General features: G+C 37.8%; 1 protein-coding gene across 18 annotated transcripts in view; it reads left to right on the forward strand.

Annotated features, from left to right (window-relative positions):
* The window catches only part of LOC139539324 (transcription factor 4-like), a 556664-nt gene that overhangs the window by 311671 nt on the left and 224073 nt on the right, over positions 1-20920 (forward strand). For all 18 annotated transcript variants that reach the window (XM_071342158.1, XM_071342203.1, XM_071342245.1 and 15 more), the window contains one exon: positions 7307-7368. In XM_071342158.1, coding sequence (XP_071198259.1) covers positions 7307-7368 — 62 coding nt within the window. The remainder of the gene's footprint in view (positions 1-7306; positions 7369-20920) is intronic.

The following is a 20920-nucleotide window of genomic DNA, read 5'->3' on the forward strand; positions in this document are numbered from 1 at the left end:
GATACAAATAAAAATAAATCTGTAGCTGTTATTCAGGTGTAAATATATATATTTTTTAATGTAAATAAAAGGGGAAAAAGAGAATGAGAATAAAAGCTGAAATCTGTCTGAAATCTACTACTTAAATACTATTTAGAACGTTCAGTAGAAACAGCTCATCCATCCTGAGAATGTGTCATCTGATGTACAATTGTGTTGATTCCCGCTATTTGTTCATTTGGGTACAGCACGTTCCCCTTATCTCAACATCAGCTGTTGTCAAACACAGACGAATTCTCTTCCTCACAAAGTGTGCAGCGAATTCTACTAGATGAAAAGACAAAATTAGTATAACATCCTGGAATTTAAAGCATACTCGATTTTCTGAAAATGTCACATACTATAAAACGTTATGTTTTCCACTTAACTAAAATGTCTACTATTTCGAACGCAAGTATAGGTATTCAGAATCTTTACTGCTTATAGAGGCTGCATTGACTCTGTTGGTATGCGGCCTAAATCAATTACAGTAAGCTTCCTGTTCTAACCCCTAAACCTGTCTTTTTAGGTCCTGACATGGTTGTATTATGACCTCACATCCTGGACAGTATTAAATATGACTAAACCGTTTAAATAAAATACATTGTTAACGCCTCTGGAGGGCCTAACAGAACTATATGGATCATCACTCTGTCGAAGTCCCAAATGGATCCCTATTCCCTATGGGCCCTGGTCAACAGTAGTGCACCCTATTCCCTATGGGCCCTGGTCAAAAGTAGTGCACTAATTAGGGAATAGGGAGCCATTTTGAACATTACTAGGATTCAGACACCAGTATTCAGTACTCTGATAAGACAAATTCATGTTATATACATTGTCTTCAGAAAGTATTCACACTGCTTGATTTATTTACCTTTTTTTGTTTTTTGTTACAGCCTTAATTTAAAATTGACAATTTTTTTTGTTGCTGACATTTTTACCAATTAATTCAAAATGAACAGTTGAAATGTCTTGAGTCAATAAGTATTCAACCCCTTTGTTATGGCGATGCCTAAATAAGTTCAGGAGTAAAAATGTGCTGAACAAATCACATATTAAGTTGCATGGACTCATTCTGTGTTCAATAATAGTGTTTAACATAATTTGTGAATGACTACCTCGTCTCTGTACCCCACACATACAATTATCTGTAAGGTCCTTCAGTCGAGCAGTGAATTTCAAATACAGATTCGACCACAAAGACCAGGGAGGTTTTCCAATGCCTCACAAAGAAGAGCACCTATTGGTAGATGGGTAAAAATAAAAAAGCAGACATTGAATATTGCTTTGAGCATGTTGAAGTTATTAATTACACGGTGGATGGTGTATCAATACTCCCAGTCACTATAGATACAGGCGTCCTTCCTAACTCAGTTGCCGGAGAGGAAGGAAACCGCTCAGTGATTTCACCATGAGGGTAATGGTGATTTAAAAACAGTTACAGAGTTTAATGGCTGTGATAGGAGGAACCTCTGGATGGATCAACAACATTGTAGTTACTTACAGGAGCAATTAGGGTTAAGTGCCTTGCTCAAGGATACAGCGACAGATTTTTCACCTAGTCAGCTTGGGAATTCGATCCAACGACCTTTCGGTGACTGGCCCAACGCTCTACCTGCCGCCCAGTGTACAGTACAACTTGTTGTAGTACCGTTGTGAATCTGCAGTAAATGACAGAAATCATACTGCTTGCTGTAAAGCTTTTTGAAGCGGGTCCAGCATCTAAACATTGGTTTCAATTTTTCACGTACAAATATCCTCTCTTTCCATAGCTGTTCCATCATTTTTCCTTCCTGTATTTCACAACAGTATTGCTCCTCCACAGCTGTGTGTGTGTGTGTGTGTGTGTGTGTGTGTGTGTGTGTGTGTGTGTGTGTGTGTGTGTGTGTGTGTGTGTGTGTGTGTGTGTGTGTGTGTGTTTATGTGTGTGTTTGTGTGTGTGTGTGTGTGTGTGTGTGTGTGTGTGTGTGTGTGTGTGTGTGTGTGTGTGTGTGTGTGTGTGTGTGTGTGTGTGTGTGTGTGTGTGTGTGCAGGCCTCAGCTCTGGAGTTCATGTTTGCTTCCTGACTCCCAGTTCAGTAGATGATCATGAATTTGGTGTTCTGCAGAGAGGTGGCCGAAACAAAATGTCTCAACAAGACATCTGGAAGAAAACAAGACCTGTGAAAAAGAACATTGTTCCCACCGAGGGTAACTCAGGAAGTGTCTTCCCCCTGTTTGTTCAGAGACGTCAGAATAGTGTACTGGTGTTATTTCTAGAAATCCAGCATTTATTAGATTCATAGAAAAACACCTTTAACTCCCAATTAATATCATGTTTATATTATACAGTATTTCAAACACGTTAAGATTAAACTAGGCTAAACTCTGTCGCTCTCCATCGTGTGTGTGTGTGTGTGTGTGTGTGTGTGTCTGTGTCAGTGTGTGCGTGCGTCTGTGTCAGTGTGTGTGTGTGCGTGTGTGTGCGTGTGTGTGTGTGTGTGTGTGCGTGCATGTGTGTGTATCCAGCAGGATGTAGAGTGTATGTGACACAGGTCGTGACCTCCTCTCTGACCTTGTCCTGTGCTACTCTCTTCTCTTGTAAATTCCAATCTTTTAAATCCTTAGTTACTCTCACAACTAAATTAAATACCAGGGATTGTTTGCTTGTTGTATGCGTTGCTCTCGAGTGCTTGGGAGACGCCAGGTTGAAAACGACAACAGAACAGTATTACGTAGGGACTAAAAGCCACGTGAGCCTCGCTGTGACACGACTGAGGATGGACGACAGACGTGAAATGTTGGACTAATATTTAGTTGTATTGATGACGGGAGCATGAATGTTCTGACTCAAACATGTGTTAGTATCCATCCGTGTTGTAGGTGACACAACACGCTTTTTAGTTACATTTCTTTGTGTTATGCAGCAAGCATTGAGTTGAGTTTTGAGTTTATTTAATTTTTTACAGGGACAGTACACATTAATCAACGTTTCAGTAAAAGTGACCGGCTAATTTTCAACCGTAGTCTCTGGGCAGGTTATTAAAAACAATGTATCTTTAGTTGTTTTTGTTTGTATTTGTTTGTATTTGTTTGTATTTGTTTGTATTTGTATTACTTTACTAATGTTAATAACTAAATAGTGTTCAAAGTTTTTTTAGAGGGCAGTGGTCCATTTCTCAACAGTTATTTCATGAAGTTCTCAACAGATATTTCATGATGTTTGCCTGAGGTACATACAGGACAACGTCAAATCAGAAGGGATAGCAACTTCTCGAAGTGTACACTGGAGGCGCATGCCGTCATTGTGTGTGTGTGTGTGTGTGTGTGTGTGTGTGTGTGTGTGTGTGTGTGTGTGTGTGTGTGTGTGTGTGTGTGTGTGTGTGTGTGTGGGGGGGGGGGGGGGGGGGGACATTTTTATGTGTGCCAATTTAGTAGGCTACAGCTGGAAGTTGTCTGAGGCTGGCCATGCAAAACTGAGTTGAGGACGGTTTGAAAGCTGTAATCTGTTATCCAGCCTACCATGATCTGGTATAGCTGTAATCCAGCCTACCATGGTCTGGTATAGCTGTAATCCTGCCTACCATGGTCTGGTATAGCTGTAATCCAGCCTACCATGGTCTGGTTTAGCTGTAATCCTGCCTACCATGGTCTGGTATAGCTGTAATCCAGTCTACCATGGTCTGGTATAGCTGTAATCCAGCCAACCATGGTCTGGTATAGCTGTAATCCAGACTACCATGGTCTGGTATAGCTGTAATTCAGCCTACCATGGTCTGGTATAGCTGTAATCCAGCCTACCATGGTCTGGTATAGCTGTAATCCAGCCAACCATGGTCTGGTATAGCTGTAATCCAGCCTACCATGGTCTGGTATAGCTGTAATCCAGCCTACCATGGTCTGGTATAGCTGTAATCCAGCCTACCATGGTCTGGTATAGCTGTAATCCAGCCTACCATGGTCTGGTATAGCTGTAATCCAGCCTACCATGGTCTGGTATAGCTGTAATCCAGCCTACCATGGTCTGGTATAGCTGTAATCCAGCCTACCATGATCTGGTATAGCTGTAATCCAGCCTACCATGATCTGGTATAGCTGTAATCCAGCCTAACATGGTCTGGTATAGCTGTAATCCAGCCTACCATGGTCTGGTATAGCTGTAATCCAGCCTACCATGGTCTGGTATAGCTGTAATCCAGCCTACCATGGTCTGGTATAGCTGTAATCCAGACTACCATGGTCTGGTATAGCTGTAATTCAGCCTACCATGGTCTGGTATAGCTGTAATCCAGCCTACCATGGTCTGGTATAGCTGTAATCCAGCCAACCATGGTCTGGTATAGCTGTAATCCAGCCTACCATGGTCTGGTATAGCTGTAATCCAGCCTACCATGGTCTGGTATAGCTGTAATCCAGCCTACCATGGTCTGGTATAGCTGTAATCCAGCCTACCATGGTCTGGTATAGCTGTAATCCAGCCTACCATGGTCTGGTATAGCTGTAATCCAGCCTACCATGGTCTGGTATAGCTGTAATCCAGCCTACCATGATCTGGTATAGCTGTAATCCAGCCTACCATGATCTGGTATAGCTGTAATCCAGCCTAACATGGTCTGGTATAGCTGTAATCCAGCCTACCATGGTCTGGTATAGCTGTAATCCAGCCTACCATGATCTGGTATAGCTGTAATCCAGCCTACCATGGTCTGGTATAGCTGTTATCTAGCCTACCATGGTCTGGTATAGCTGTAATCTAGCCTACCATGGTCTGGTATAGCTGTAATCCAGCCTACCATGGTCTGGTATAGCTGTTATCTAGCCTACCATGGCCTGGTATAGCTGTAATCCAGCCTACCATGGTCTGGTATAGCTGTAATCCAGCCAACCATGGTCTGGTTTAGCTGTAATCCAGCCGCCCATGGTCTGGTATAGCTGTAATCCAGCCACCCATGGTCTGGTATAGCTGTAATCCAGCCTACCATGGCCTGGTATAGCTGTAATCCAGCCTACCATGGTCTGGTATAGCTGTAATCCTGCCTACCATGGTCTGGTATAGCTGTAATCCAGCCTACCATGGCCTGGTATATCTGTAATCCAGCCGCCCATGGCCTGATATAGCTGTAATCCAGCCTACCATGATCTGGTATAGCTGTAATCCAGCCGACCATGGCCTGGTATATCTGTAATCCAGCCAACCATGGCCTGATATATCTGTAATCCAGCCGCCCATGGCCTGGTATATCTGTAGTCCAGTTACCCATGGCCTGATATAGCTGTAATCCAGTCGCCCATGGCCTGGTATAGCTGTAATCCAGCCTACCATGGCCTGTTATATCTGTAATCCAGCCGCCCATGGCCTGATATAGCTGTAATCCAGCCGCCCATGGCCTGGCCCAATAATTAACTACTACTATTGGTGTGTGTGTGTTGAGGAGCTGTGTTGACAACTAGAGTGTTAGTCCTCTCCTTGTCCAGTTTGAACCAGTCACTGTATACTGTTACATGGCTACTCGGTTGTCCCTTAAAGTGACACTGATATTGTTTTAACTACTTTGCAGAAATGAAACAAACAGACAATCATCATATCAGTAAAACAAATATCATATTCCCAGATTACACCGTAGCACTAGTAGCACAGGTTCTATGTGACTCAACGTTCAGTGACGTACGCTAAGGCATTGTGGGTAGAATAGATGGATGTAGTTCAATGTATGATTAATATAATTCACCTTCACATTTCTTGGTAGTATAAAACATATAGCTATCAGGTTGTACATTGTTTGCTTCCATCCAGCCATTCGAGCTCCCCATTTTCAGTTTCAATGGCTCAATATTTTGGACAAAAAAACGGACGAATGTAACCAGGGCTGGAATTGTCAACGCAATCAAACTAACGTGGACAATGATCACAAGTCAGTCATAATGTGGGTAATAGGCTATCTTATCTATTTATGTAGCTATGTATGTAGCAAGCTAAATACAAGCTAAATACAAGCTAAATACTGCAAGCTAAATACACAGAGCCTAACATTAGCTAATTTTAGCTAGCTAGCTAGGTGCTGAGAGGATGTTGTCATTGGACAAGGTTGTGAGGCCGGTTGGACAAATTCTCTAAAATGACGTTGGAGGCGGCTTATGGTAGAGAAATTAACATAAAATTATCTGGCAACATCTCTGGTGGACATTCCTGCAGTCAGCATGCCAATTGCACGCTCCCTGAAAACATGACACATCTGCACATTTTAGAGTGGCCTTTTATTGTCCCTAGCACAGGTGCACCTGTGTAACGATCATGCTGTTTAATCAGTTTCTTGATATGCCACACCTGCCAGGTGGATGGATTATCTTGGCAAAGGAGAAATGTTCACTAACAGGGATGTAAACACATTTGTGCACAATATTTGAGAGAAATAAGCTTTTTGTGAGTATGGAACATTATTTAAATCAGCTCATGAAACTTGGGACCAACACTTTACATATTTTGTTCATGTTTTTGTTTAGTATATATACTCTTTATACTTTATTTCATACATTGTACAAACGTCTTAAGATGTAAACGTGAGAACCCAGATCGTATAGCACAAAGTATACTGTGTGTGTGTGTGTGTGTGTGTGTGTGTGTGTGTGTGTGTGTGTGTGTGTGTGTGTGTGTGTGTGTGTGTGTGTGTGTGTGTGTGTGTGTGTGTGTGTGTGTGTGTGTCTGCATGTGTACAGAACATTATTGCCTCTCCACAGCTCTTGTGTGTGTGTGTGTGTGTGTGTGTGTGTGTGTGTGTGTGTGTGTGTGTGTGTGTGTGTGTGTGTGTGTGTGTGTGTGTGTGTGTGTGTGTGTGTGTGTGTGTGTTTGTGTGTGTGTGTGTGTGTGTGTGTGTGTCCGTGAGAGAGTTTCTGTAGCACTGCAGGTGTCTGTTTGGTGGTATAGTGCTGCCTGGAAATGTAATGCTGAAGCATGATATCACATGTTCTATGTTACAGCGGAGCCAGAGAACCATGTCACAAAGCTAGTATATGCTGTTGGTTGGGGTTTGGGCCGTCTCTTCCCTGTTGGTAATTTGTTGTGTTGTGATGATACCTCGTAAACCTCCGGTACAGTCGGACGTTGTTTCATACTGTAGGCTTGAGGTTTATCATTTTCCACACATGAAACTAAATGCTGCAAAGTTGCAAAAAAATAAATACATCTTTAAATGCAGAATCATCTAGCGTTAAAGTTTTGTACAAGATATGTTGGATTTTAGACGTTTTTCCGACGTATTGTTGAGGAAAAGGATCGTTTGTTTTTTAACACTTTCTGTCTTCTCTCTACCCAGGTAAAACGGAGAGAGGATCCTACTCCTATGTAAGAGACTCCAACCTACACGGGTGTCATCAGGTAAATAGTTAAGCAATAAGGCCCGAGGGGGTGTGGTATATGGCCAATATACCACGGCTAAGGGCTGTTCTTAAGCACGACGCAACGCAGAGTGCCAGGACAATCACCTTAGCCGTGGTATATTGGCCATATATCTACTTGCACATTCATGTGTATATATATATATACAGTGGGGAGAACAAGTATTTGATACACTGCCGATTTTGCAGGTTTTCCTACTTACAACGCATGTAGAGGTCTGTAATTTTTATCATAGGTACACTTCAACTGTGAGAGACGGAATCTAAAACAAAAATCCAGAAAATCACATTGTATAATTTTTAAGTAATTCATTTGCATTTTATTGCATGACATAAGTATTTGATACATCAGAAAAGCAGATCTTAATATTTGGTACAGAAACCTCTGTTTGCAAATACACAGATCAAACGTTTCCTGTAGTTCTTGACCAGGTTTGCACACACTGCAGCAGGGATTTTGGCCCACTCCTCCATACAGACCTTCTCCAGATCCTTCAGGTTTCGGTGCTGGCGCTGGGCAATACGGACTTTCAGCTCCCTCCAAAGATTTTCTATTGGGTTCAGGTCTGGAGACTGGCTAGGCCACTCCAGGACCTTGAGATGCTTCTTACGGAGCCACTCCTTAGTTGCCCTGGCTGTGTGTTTCGGGTTGTTGTCATGCTGGAAGACCCAGCCACGACCCATCTTCAATGTTCTTACTGAGGGAAGGAGGTTGTTGGCCAAGATCTCGCGATACATGGCCCCATCCATCCTCCCCTCAATACGGTGCAGTCGTCCTGTCCCCTTTGCAGAAAAGCATCCCCAAAGAATGATGTTTCCACCTCCATGCTTCACGGTTGGGATGGTGTTCTTGGGGTTGTACTCATCCTTCTTCTTCCTCCAAACACGGCGAGTGGAGTTTAGACCAAAAAGCTCTATTTTTGTCTCATCAGACCACATGACCTTCTCCCATTCCTCCTCTGGATCATCCAGATGGTCATTGGCAAACTTCAGACGGGCCTGGACATGCGCTGGCTTGAGCAGGAGGTCCTTGCGCGCACTGCAGGATTTTAATCCATGACGGCGTAGTGTGTTACTAATGGTTTTCTTTGAGACTGTGGTCCCAGCTCTCTTCAGGTCATTGACCAGGTCCTGCCATGTAGTTCTGGGCTGATCCCTCACCTTCCTCATGATCATTGATGCCCCACGAGGTGAGATCTTGCATGGAGCCCCAGACCGAGGGTGATTGACCGTCATCTTGAACTTCTTCCATTTTCTAATAATTGCGCCAACAGTTGTTGCCTTCTCACCAAGCTGCTTGCCTATTGTCCTGTAGCCCATCCCAGCCTTGTGCAGGTTTACAATTTTATCCCTGATGTCCTTACACAGCTCTCTGGTCTTGGCCATTGTGGAGAGGTTGGCGTCTGTTTGATTGAGTGTGTGGACAGGTGTCTTTTATACAGGTAACGAGTTCAAACAGGTGCAGTTAATACAGGTAATGAGTGTAGAACAGGAGGGCTTCTTAAAGAAAAACTAACAGGTCTGTGAGAGCCGGAATTCTTACTGGTTGGTAGGTGATCAAATACTTATGTCATGCAATAAAATGCAAATTAATTACTTAAAAATTATACAATGTGATTTTCTGGATTTTTGTTTTAGATTCCGTCTCTCACAGTTGAAGTGTACCTATGATAAAAATTACAGACCTCTACATGCTTTGTAAGTAGGAAAACTTGCAAAATCGGCAGTGTATCAAATACTTGTTCTCCCCACTGTATATATATCTATGTATGTACATATATATATATTCTACACATCTACAATTCCAGTGTTTAATTGCTATATTGTAATTACCTCACCACCATGGCCTATTTATTGCCTTACCTTATCTTTCCTCATGTGCACACACTATATAGACTTTTTGTTTTCTTTGTTCTACTGTGTTATTGACTGTACGTTTGTTTATTCCACGTGTAACTCTTTGTTGTTGTTTGTGTCGCACTGCTTTGCTTTATCTTGGCCAGGTCGCAGTTGTAAATGAGAACTTGTTCTCAACTAGCCTACCTGGTTACATAAAGGTGAAACAACTGGCCTACCTGGTTACATAAAGGTGAAACAACTGGCCTACCTGGTTACATAAAGGTGAAACAACTAGCCTACCTGGTTACATAAAGGTGAAACAACTGGCCTACCTGGTTACATAAAGGTGAAACAACTGGCCTACCTGGTTACATAAAGGTGAAACAACTGGCCTACCTGGTTACATAAAGGTGAAACAACTAGCCTACCTGGTTACATAAAGGTGAAACAACTGGCCTACCTGGTTACATAAAGGTGAAACAACTGGCCTACCTGGTTACATAAAGGTGAAACAACTGGCCTACCTGGTTACATAAAGGTGAAACAACTAGCCTACCTGGTTACATAAAGGTGAAAAACTGGCCTACCTGGTTACATAAAGGTGAAACAACTAGCCTACCTGGTTACATAAAGGTGAAACAACTGGCCTACCTGGTTACATAAAGGTGAAACAACTGGCCTACCTGGTTACATAAAGGTGAAACAACTGGCCTACCTGGTTACATAAAGGTGAAACAACTAGCCTACCTGGTTACATAAAGGTGAAACAACTGGCCTACCTGGTTACATAAAGGTGAAACAACTGGCCTACCTGGTTACATAAAGGTGAAACAACTGGCCTACCTGGTTACATAAAGGTGAAACAACTGGCCTACCTGGTTACATAAAGGTGAAACAACTGGCCTACCTGGTTACATAAAGGTGAAACAACTGGCCTACCTGGTTACATAAAGGTGAAACAACTGGCCTACCTGGTTACATAAAGGTGAAACAACTGGCCTACCTGGTTACATAAAGGTGAAACAACTGGCCTACCTGGTTACATAAAGGTGAAACAACTGGCCTACCTGGTTACATAAAGGTGAAATAAAATAATAATAAAAATAAATATATATCACAACCCCCCAGGTGCCTTATTGCGATTATAAACTGGTTACCAACGTAATTAGAGCAGTAAAAATAAATGTTTTGTCATACCCATGGTATACGGTCTGATATACCATGGCTGTCAGCCAATCAGCACTCAGGGCTCGAACCACCCAGTTTATAAAATAGAATATACAATTTGAGGATGAAACATTTTGTGAGTTACTCTTCAAATGCGCTCTGAGTAAATACAGCTTTACATTCTGAACATCCACCTTCCTCAGTCCTGTTTCCTGTCATGTGTCGTTGGCACGGGGACAGAACTTGGCCTGTCGTTGGCATGGAGATAGAACTTGGCCTGTCGTTGGCATGGGGATGAAGCTTGGCCTTCCCCTCTGTGCCCGTGTCCTTCAGCTCTCTCTGTCTCTCTCTCTCTCCTGCAGTACTGTACACTAGCTCTATAAATGTAACCAGTACAAAACAGGGTTGCCTTGCCACGTGCTGATATACTATTACTGATATACTATTACTGACATACTATTACTGATATACTATTACTGATATACTATTACTGATATACTATTACTGACATACTATTACTGATATACTATTACTGATATACTATTACTTACATACTATTACTGACATACTGTTACTGATATACTATTACTGACATACTATTACTGATATACTATTACTGATAAACTATTACTGATAAACTATTACTGGCATACTATTACTGATATACTATTACTGATATATTATTACTGACATACTATTACTGATATACTATTACTGATAAACTATTACTGATAAACTATTACTGGCATACTATTACTGATATACTATTACTGATATACTATTACTGATATACTATTACTGATAAACTATTACTGGCATACTATTACTGATATACTATTACTGATATACTATTACTTACATACTATTACTGACATACTATTACTGATATACTATTACTGATATACTATTACTGATATACTATTACTGACATACTATTACTGATATACTATTACTGACATACTATTACTGACATACTATTACTGACATACTGTTACTGATATACTATTACGGATATACTATTACTGACATACTATTAATGATATACTATTACTGATATACTATTACTGATATACTATTACTGATATACTATTACTTACATACTATTACTGACATACTATTACTGATATACTATTACTGATATACTATTACTGATAAACTATTACTGGCATACTATTACTGATATACTATTACTGATATACTATTACTTACATACTATTACTGACATACTATTACTGATATACTATTACTGATATACTATTACTGATATACTATTACTGACATACTATTACTGATATACTATTACTGACATACTATTACTGACATACTATTACTGACATACTGTTACTGATATACTATTACGGATATACTATTACTGACATACTATTAATGATATACTATTACTGATATACTATTACTGATATACTATTACTGATATACTATTACTTACATACTATTACTGACATACTATTACTGATATACTATTACTGACATACTATTACTGACATACTATTACTGACATACTGTTACTGATATACTATTACGGATATACTATTACTGACATACTATTACTGACATACTATTACTGATATACTGACATACTATTACTGACATACTATTACTGACATACTGTTACTGATATACTATTATTGACATACTATTACTGACATACTGTTACTGATATACTGACATACTATTACTGATATACTATTACTGACTTACTATTACTGACATACTATTACTGATATACTGATATACTATTACTGACATACTATTACTGATATACTGACATATTATTACTGACATACTATTACTGATATACTGATATACTATTACCGACATACTACATTTAATACTATTACTGATATACTGACATACTATTACTGACATACTATTACTGACATACTATTACTGATATACTGACATACTATTACTGACATACTATTACTGATATACTGATATACTATTACTGACATACTGTTACTGATATACTGATATACTATTACTGACATACTGATATACTATTACTGACATACTATTACTGATATACTGACATACTATTACTGACATACTATTACTGACATACTGTTACTGATATACTATTATTGACATACTATTACTGACATACTGTTACTGATATACTGACATACTATTACTGATATACTATTACTGACTTACTATTACTGACATACTATTACTGATATACTGATATACTATTACTGACATACTATTACTGATATACTGACATATTATTACTGACATACTATTACTGATATACTGATATACTATTACCGACATACTACATTTAATACTATTACTGATATACTGACATACTATTACTGACATACTATTACTGACATACTATTACTGATATACTGACATACTATTACTGACATACTATTACTGATATACTGATATACTATTACTGACATACTGTTACTGATATACTGATATACTATTACTGACATACTGATATACTATTACTGACATACTATTACGGATATACTGACATACTATTACTGACATACTGTTACTGATATACTATTACTGACATACTGACATACTATTACTGATATACTGATATACTTTTACTGACATACTGACATACTATTACTGACATACTATTAATGACATACTATTACTGACATACTATTACTGATATACTGACATACTATTACTGACATACTATTACTGATATACTATTACTGACATACTATTACTGATATACTATTACTGATATACTATTACTGACATACTATTACTGACATACTATTACTGATATACTATTACTGACATACTGTTACTGATATACTATTACGGATATACTATTACTGACATACTATTAATGATATACTATTACTGATATACTATTACTGATATACTATTACTTACATACTATTACTGACATACTATTACTGATATACTATTACTGACATACTATTACTGACATACTATTACTGACATACTGTTACTGATATACTATTACGGATATACTATTACTGACATACTATTACTGACATACTATTACTGATATACTGACATACTATTACTGACATACTATTACTGACATACTGTTACTGATATACTATTATTGACATACTATTACTGACATACTGTTACTGATATACTGACATACTATTACTGATATACTATTACTGACTTACTATTACTGACATACTATTACTGATATACTGATATACTATTACTGACATACTATTACTGATATACTGACATATTATTACTGACATACTATTACTGATATACTGATATACTATTACCGACATACTACATTTAATACTATTACTGATATACTGACATACTATTACTGACATACTATTACTGACATACTATTACTGATATACTGACATACTATTACTGACATACTATTACTGATATACTGATATACTATTACTGACATACTGTTACTGATATACTGATATACTATTACTGACATACTGATATACTATTACTGACATACTATTACTGATATACTGACATACTATTACTGACATACTATTACTGACATACTGTTACTGATATACTATTATTGACATACTATTACTGACATACTGTTACTGATATACTGACATACTATTACTGATATACTATTACTGACTTACTATTACTGACATACTATTACTGATATACTGATATACTATTACTGACATACTATTACTGATATACTGACATATTATTACTGACATACTATTACTGATATACTGATATACTATTACCGACATACTACATTTAATACTATTACTGATATACTGACATACTATTACTGACATACTATTACTGACATACTATTACTGATATACTGACATACTATTACTGACATACTATTACTGATATACTGATATACTATTACTGACATACTGTTACTGATATACTGATATACTATTACTGACATACTGATATACTATTACTGACATACTATTACGGATATACTGACATACTATTACTGACATACTGTTACTGATATACTATTACTGACATACTGACATACTATTACTGATATACTGATATACTTTTACTGACATACTGACATACTATTACTGACATACTATTAATGACATACTATTACTGACATACTATTACTGATATACTGACATACTATTACTGACATACTATTACTGATATACTATTACTGACATACTATTACTGATATACTATTACTGATATACTATTACTGACATACTATTACTGACATACTATTACTGATATACTATTACTGATATACTATTACTGACATACTATTACTGATATACTATTACTGATATACTATTACTGACATACTATTACTGACATACTATTACTGATATACTATTACTGATATACTATTACTGACATACTATTACTGATATACTATTACTGATATACTATTACTGACATACTATTGCTGACATACTATTACTGATATACTATTACTGATATACTATTACTGACATACTATTACTGATATACTATTACTGATATACTGATATACTATTACTGATATACTGACATACTATTACTGATATACTATTACTGATATAGTATTACTGACATACTATTACTGACATAATATTACTGATATACTATTACTGACATATTATTACTGACATACTATTACTGACATACTATTACTGATATACTATTACTGACATACTGTTACTGATATACTGACATACTATTACTGACATACTATTACTGACATATTATTACTGACATACTATTACTGATATACTATTACTGACATACTATTACTGATATACTGATATACTATTACTGACATACTATTACTGATATACTGATATAATATTACTGACATACTGTTACTGATATACTGACATACTATTACTGACATACTATTGCTGACATACTATTACTGATATACTATTACTGACATACTATTACTGATATACTGACATACTATTACTGACATACTGATATACTATTACTGCTATACTATTACTGACATAATATTACTATTACTGACTACCTAGTGGTAGTGACTGACTACCATGGGCTCAGGCTTAGGTATTACCTGTCCAATGGTAGTGACTGACTAAAATGGGCTCAGGCTGAGGTATTACCTGTCCAATGGTAGTGACTGACTACCATGGGCTCAGGCTGAGGTAATAGTACTGACATACTATTACTGACATACTATTACTGATATACTATTACTGACGTACTATTACTGACATACTATTACTGATATACTATTACTGATATACTATTACTGATATACTATTACTGACATACTATTACTGACATACTATTACTGATATACTATTACTGATATACTATTACTGATATACTATTACTGATATACTATTATTGACCTACTGATATACTATTTCTGACATACTATTACTGATATAATATCACTGATATAATATTACTGATATACTATTACTGACATACTATTACTGACATACTATTACTGATATATTATTACTGACATACTGATATACTATTTCTGACCTGTCATTGTGACTGACTACCATGGGCTCAGGCTGAGTTATTACCTGTCATTGTGGTAGTGACTGACTACCATGGGCTCAGGCTGAGGTATTACCTGTCCAATGGTAGTGACTGACTACCATGGGCTCAGGCTGAGGTATTACCTGTCCAATGGTAGTGACTGACTAAAATGGGCTCAGGCTGAGGTATTACCTGTCCAATGGTAGTGACTGACTAAAATGGGCTCAGGCTGAGGTATTACCTGTCCAATGGTAGTGACTGACTACCATGGGCTCAGGCTTAGGTATTACCTGTCCAATGGTAGTGACTGACTACCATGGGCTCAGGCTGAGGTATTACCTGTCCAATGGTAGTGACTGACTAAAATGGGCTCAGGCTGAGGTATTACCTGTCCAATGGTAGTGACTGACTACCATGGGCTCAGGCTGAGGTATTACCTGTCCAATGGTAGTGACTGACTACCATGGGCTCAGGCTGAGGTATTACCTGTCCAATGGTAGTGACTGACTAAAATGGGCTCAGGCTGAGGTATTACCTGTCCAATGGTAGTGACTGACTAAAATGGGCTCAGGCTGAGGTATTACCTGTCCAATGGTAGTGACTGACTACCATGGGCTCAGGCTTAGGTATTACCTGTCCAATGGTAGTGACTGACTACCATGGGCTCAGGCTGAGGTATTACCTGTCCAATGGTAGTGACTGACTAAAATGGGCTCAGGCTGAGGTATTACCTGTCCAATGGTAGTGACTGACTACCATGGGCTCAGGCTGAGGTATTACCTGTCCAATATGCTAATATGCTAATATGACTGCTAATATGACTAGGATTATCATCAACTAGCATGGGATGCTAATATGACTAGGATTATCATCAACTAGCATGGGATGCTAATATGACTAGGATTATCATCAACTAGCATGGGATGCTAATATGACTAGGATTATCATCAACTAGCATGGGATGCTAATATGACTAGGATTATCATCAACTAGCATGGGATGTTAATATGACTAGGATTATCATCAACTAGCATGGGATGCTAATGTGACTAGGATTATCATCAACTAGCATGGGATGCTAATATGACTAGGATTATCATCAACTAGCATAGGATGCTAATATGACTAGGATTATCATCAACTAGCATGGGATGCTAATATGACTAGGATTATCATCAACTAGCATGGGATGCTAATATGACTAGGATTATCATCAACTAGCATGGGATGCTAATATGACTAGGATTATCATCAACTAGCATGGGATGTTAATATGACTAGGATTATCATCAACTAGCATGGGATGCTAATATGACTAGGATTATCATCAACTAGCATGGGATGCTAATATGACTAGGATTATCATCAACTAGCATGGGATGCTAATATGACTAGGATTATCATCAACTAGCATGGGATGCTAATATGACTAGGAGTATCATCAACTAGCATGGGATGCTAATGTGACTAGGATTATCATCAACTAGCATGGGATGTTAATATGACTAGGATTATCATCAACTAGCATGGGATGCTAATATGACTAGGATTATCATCAACTAGCATGGGATGTTAATATGACTAGGATTATCATCAACTAGCACGGGATGCTAATATGACTAGGATTATCATCAACTAGCATGGGATGTTAATATGACTAGGATTATCATCAACTAGCATGGGATGCTAATATGACTAGGATTATCATCAACTAGCATGGGATGTTAATATGACTAGGATTATCATCAACTAGCACGGGATGCTAATATGACTAGGATTATCATCAACTAGCATGGGATGCTAATACGACTTGGATTATCATCAACTAGCATGGGATGCTAATATGACTAGGATTATCATCAACTAGCATGGGATGCTAATATGACTAGGATTATCATCAACTAGCATGGGATGTTAATATGACTAGGATTATCAACAACTAGCATGGGATGCTAAAATGACTAGGATTATCAACAACTAGCATGGGATGCTAAAATGACTAGGATTATCAACAACTAGCATGGGATGCTAATATGACTAGGATTATCATCAACTAGCATGGGATGCTAATATGACTATGATTATCATCAACTAGCATGGGATGCTAATATGACTAGGATTATCATCAACTAGCATGGGATGCTTATATGACTAGGATTATCATCAACTAGCATGGGATGCTAATATGACTAGGATTATCATCAACTAGCATGGGATGCTAAAATGACTAGGATTATCAACAACTAGCATGGGATGCTAAAATGACTAGGATTATCAACAACTAGCATGGGATGCTAATATGACTAGGATTATCATCAACTAGCATGGGATGCTAATATGACTATGATTATCATCAACTAGCATGGGATGCTAATATGACTAGGATTATCATCAACTAGCATGGGATGCTTATATGACTAGGATTATCATCAACTAGCATGGGATGCTAATATGACTAGGATTATCATCAACTAGCATGGGATGCTAATATGACTATGATTGTGCCTTTAGCTACTGGATGATGATAGACAGTTTATATGAAAACCAAACCAGAACATTAGAGACATGACATAGCGGTGTGTCTAATAGAACAGGAGACACATGACATAGCGGTGGGTCTAATAGAACAGGAGAGACATGACATAGCGGTGGGTCCTATAGAACAGGAGAGACATGACATAGCGGTGGGTCCTATAGAACAGGAGAGAAATGACATAGCGGTGGGTCCTATAGAACAGGAGAGAAATGGCATGGCATGGCATGGAAATATACATAAATAAATCAAATCCGTCTAGAATACTTCACCAGGAAACCTGACTTAGCCACAGAGGAATCGAGGATCATTAGCTTATTTTAAAAAAAATTAAAAGCTGTGAATTTTTTCAAATCACATAGCTCTTAGGCCTGTTGGGTAAATCCACAGTTTGGCCAGCGCGCATGGCAACAGGCCTAGCTGATTATTGAGTTGTGGCTGTCAGTTAAAAACATGTAAAATATGTGTGAAGATAATGTTAGCTTGAGTATAATTTAAAATGTTGAGACAAGAAGAAGGGGAGGGCTGTGTGATGATATAGGCCAGTATCTCTCCAGCATGGCTCTGCTGTCTCCCTCCAGTTCTGTCATTCATTCTTTCATTCATTCTTTCATTCATTCTTTCATTCTGTCATTCATTCATTATTTCATTCATTCTTTCATTCATTCTTTCATTCATTCTTTCATTCATTCTTTCCTTCTTTCATCCGTTCATTCTTTCATTCATTCTTTCATTCATTCATTCTTTCATTCATTTTTCATTCATTCATTCTTTCATTCATTCTTTCATTCATTAATTATTTCATTCTTTCATTCTTTCATTCTTTCATTCATTCATTCTTTCATTCATTCTTTCATTCATTCATTCATTCTTTCATTCATGCTTTCATTCGTTCATTCATTCTTTCATTCATTCATTCTTTCATTCATTCATTCATTCATTGTTTCATTGTTTCATTTGTTTCATTTTGATCACTTCTCAATTATATGTGTCACCAGTAGATAATCCCTGTCATTTGGTTACATTCATTTATGTTAATGGCTGTATTAATTACAGTCATTGACCGTTTTCATTTCCCGGAGTGGATACGTAGTTTACAGAGTTCACAACATGCTACACTTGCGAGAAACAATTTTTTTGGGGGGAATATTTCATAACCATCATTTAGAAGATTTGTAAATGTTTACATTGTCTCTTGTTTGGAGTGCTCCAGGTGATCAATGTGTTCACCTGAGCGTGTGTATAAGTACCTGCCCGGCTGCTGCACGGAAGTGTAGGAACATGGTTTTTTACACATCACGTTGTGACGTCGCATGAGTTAACATTCAACTTTTAGATATTTTTATTTTTATTCACAATTTTATGGTTAACCACGTGACAATGATTTTGAGAAACAAAAAAAAAACATTATTATTGAAATGAAACTGTTCCACAAATAAATGCACATATACAAATTGTAACTACACTCAGAATAGTAGAAATGGTAGGATAGATGGTAGGATAAATGGTAGGATAAATGGTAGGATAATGGGAGGGTAAATGGTAGAATACATGGTAGGATAAATAGTAAGATAAATGGTAGAATAAATGGTAGGATAAATGGTAGGATACATGGTAGAATGAATGGTAGGATGAATGGTAGGATAAATGGTAGAATACATGGTAGGAAAAATGGTCCCCAAATCTGGAAACTCATGGGCCACCTATGAGGTCTTTATAAAATAATTGGCTCCACATTCTCATGGTCGGATTTAGCCTATAGGCTTCTTTTGAAGCAAGGCAAGACCTCATAATATTAAAATAAAACATTTACGTTGCAAACAATTAAGTGTGTTTTCAAAATGCATAATTCCTCCTGCTGATTGCCTGCTGATGAATGTTGAATGGGAGGCGAGCTTCACTTGGCAGATGAGAAATAAAAATATATATTTTTTAAAATTGTGCACAATTATTTATTTTTTTAACATGTGATTGCATTTTGGAAATGTTGCGCAATGAATGGGCATCTAAAAAGACATGTTTTCCTCCATCAGCGACCTGCTACAGGAGAAATCCCTCTCGGAATAGGCTCTGCGCTGTGGGCTGTGTGCGAGTGATAGTTGTGTTGGAGAAATAAGATACATGATGACTAACGAAAATACACAGGCCAATTTAATTATATTACATTAAACAAATGATCCCGTAGACCGATTAGCATGACGGTTAAATGTATTTACATTGACTGGTATTACCATCAATTTTATAAAAAACATTATTTTGCAATGGGATTTTTTTTAGTTTTGTTTCGTCCCCCTCATTTTGACCAGCAGCAGTTTTATTTATCGGCCTTTCATTTTTTTTATCGTCCTAAAGCCGGAAACCTTGACAGACACACACACACACACACACACACACACACACACACACACACACACACACACACACACACACACACACACACACACACACACACACACACACACACACACACACACACACACACAATGGAAAGCCCTCAGTTCTTGTGAGCGGCTTTTTGTCTGGGATC

Source organism: Salvelinus alpinus, chromosome 1 (genome assembly GCF_045679555.1).
Source record: "Salvelinus alpinus chromosome 1, SLU_Salpinus.1, whole genome shotgun sequence".
Taxonomy (NCBI): domain Eukaryota; kingdom Metazoa; phylum Chordata; class Actinopteri; order Salmoniformes; family Salmonidae; genus Salvelinus; species Salvelinus alpinus.